The sequence below is a fragment of the Peromyscus leucopus genome, chromosome 1 (genome assembly GCF_004664715.2).
Source record: "Peromyscus leucopus breed LL Stock chromosome 1, UCI_PerLeu_2.1, whole genome shotgun sequence".
In the NCBI taxonomy this organism is placed as follows: domain Eukaryota; kingdom Metazoa; phylum Chordata; class Mammalia; order Rodentia; family Cricetidae; genus Peromyscus; species Peromyscus leucopus.
The window spans coordinates 7377098-7378930 of NC_051063.1; the positions used below are offsets into that span (position 1 = coordinate 7377098).

Consider the following 1833-nt stretch of genomic DNA (forward strand, 5'->3'; position numbering starts at 1 on the left):
AAAATACAAAGTATTAGTTCACGCCAATGGGATTTAAAATGCCATGTAACAAGATATAGTGGGTGGAAAACCTATTGGCAGGGCTTGTTATGGGAATTTATAGGAAAGTGCCCAATTAGTGGAGATGTCCAGGGAAAATTATGTGAGACTTTATATTATGAATGTTTTTCCACCACCATTGTGTTTGAAAACTAAATACTAAATAGGCAATCCCTAATAAAACTCTGATTCAGCCTCCGTGCCATTAACACAGGCAAAAAATCATTGGCTTACTTTTTCTTTTACAGAAAACATGGTGGCTGGAAAGTGTTTCTTCAACAAATCCGACCCCCCAGAATTCGTGTTCCGTGTATTCACTAATGTCCCTGAATTCCAGGCTCTCCTCTTCACCCTTTTCCTCCTGCTCTATCTGATGATCCTCTGTGGCAACACTGCCATAATCTGGGTGGTGTGCACCAATAGTTTCCTACGCACACCCATGTATTTCTTCCTAGGCAGTCTGTCTCTTGTGGAAATCTGCTACATCACAGATGTGGCGCCCTTGATGCTTTCCAACATCCTTGGAGTCCCAAAGCCCATGCCGTTGGCTGTTTGTGGGACACAGATGTTTTTCTTTTCTGTCTTTGGCTGCACTGACTGTTTTCTCTTGACAGTCATGGCCTATGACAGATATGTTGCCATCAGCCACCCACTACACTACAGCCTCATCATGACCCAGAAACTGTGTGTTAAGATGGTGCTGGGCTCCTTGGGCCTGGCACTCCTTCTCTCCTTGCAGCTTACCGCCTTTACATTCACGTTGCCATTCTGTAGACGTCGCCTGGAAATCAACCACTTCCTTTGTGATGTGGCTCCCATCATGCGCCTGGCCTGTGCTGACATCCATGTGAGCCAGGCAGTCCTCTATGTAGTGAGCATCCTGGTCCTGACAGTCCCATTCCTGCTGATTTGCATCTCCTATGTGTTCATTGCGGCTACCATCCTGCGCATGCGCTCTGCAGAGGGTCGGCAGAGGGCGTTCTCCACCTGCTCCTCCCACCTCACTGTGGTTTTGCTACAATATGGTTGTTGTAGCCTGGTGTACTTGAGGCCCCGCTCCAGCACTTCAGATGATGAGACCCGCCAAATTGCTCTGGTTTACACTTTTGGTACCCCGTTACTCAACCCTCTGATTTATACCCTTAGGAACAAAGATGTCAAAGGTGCACTGAGGAACTCTCTCTTCCATAAAGCAGTGTCTGACCCTAGTTGATGGCTTGGGTGGGAAGACATTGAACAGAGTATTTATCAGTTAAACCAATCAACTGTAGGTGGGGTTTTTCAACGGGATTACCAACTCCCTAATAAACATCAGGGAGACTTATTAATTATAAATGCTCAGCTGATAGCTTAGGCTTCTTATTCACTAGCTCTTACAACTTAAATTAACCCATATGTATTAATTTATGTGCTTCTACGTGGCTCACGGCTCATTACCTCAACTTCTACATGCTCTGCTTCCTGTGCATCTAGGGTGGTGGCTCCACCCTTCTTCTCCCAGTGTTTTCTGAGTCTGGCTCTCCTGCCTAACCTCTTCCTGCCTAGCTATTGGCCTGTTAGCTCCTTATTAAACTAATGAGAGCAGCACATCTTCATAGTGATCAAAAGGATTATTTCACAGCAATCAACTCTAAAGGGTAAAAAAATAATACATTTATTTTCCTTCTACATTTGGCTCTTTATTCTTTTTCTTTCGATGTGCACCATGTCAATATCTGTACTTATTTCCCAAATTGCTATGATTATAATTGCTTTTAATTTTAATTTTTTAAGTTCTCCTATAGCAATTTTTCC

General features: G+C 43.9%; 1 protein-coding gene across 1 annotated transcript; it reads left to right on the forward strand.

Moving 5' to 3' along the window:
- The first annotated feature begins 292 nt into the window (after positions 1–292).
- LOC114684267 (olfactory receptor 10Q1-like) lies at positions 293–1252 on the forward strand. The gene has a single exon (XM_028858781.1). It carries the CDS (start codon positions 293–295, stop codon positions 1250–1252), a length of 960 nt encoding a protein of 319 aa, XP_028714614.1.
- Positions 1253–1833: the final 581 nt, after the last annotated feature.

Coding starts and splice junctions, on each gene's coding strand:
- LOC114684267 (XM_028858781.1), top strand. CDS start 293: ATGGTGGCTGGAAAGTGTTTCTTCAACAAATCCGACCCCCCAGAATTC.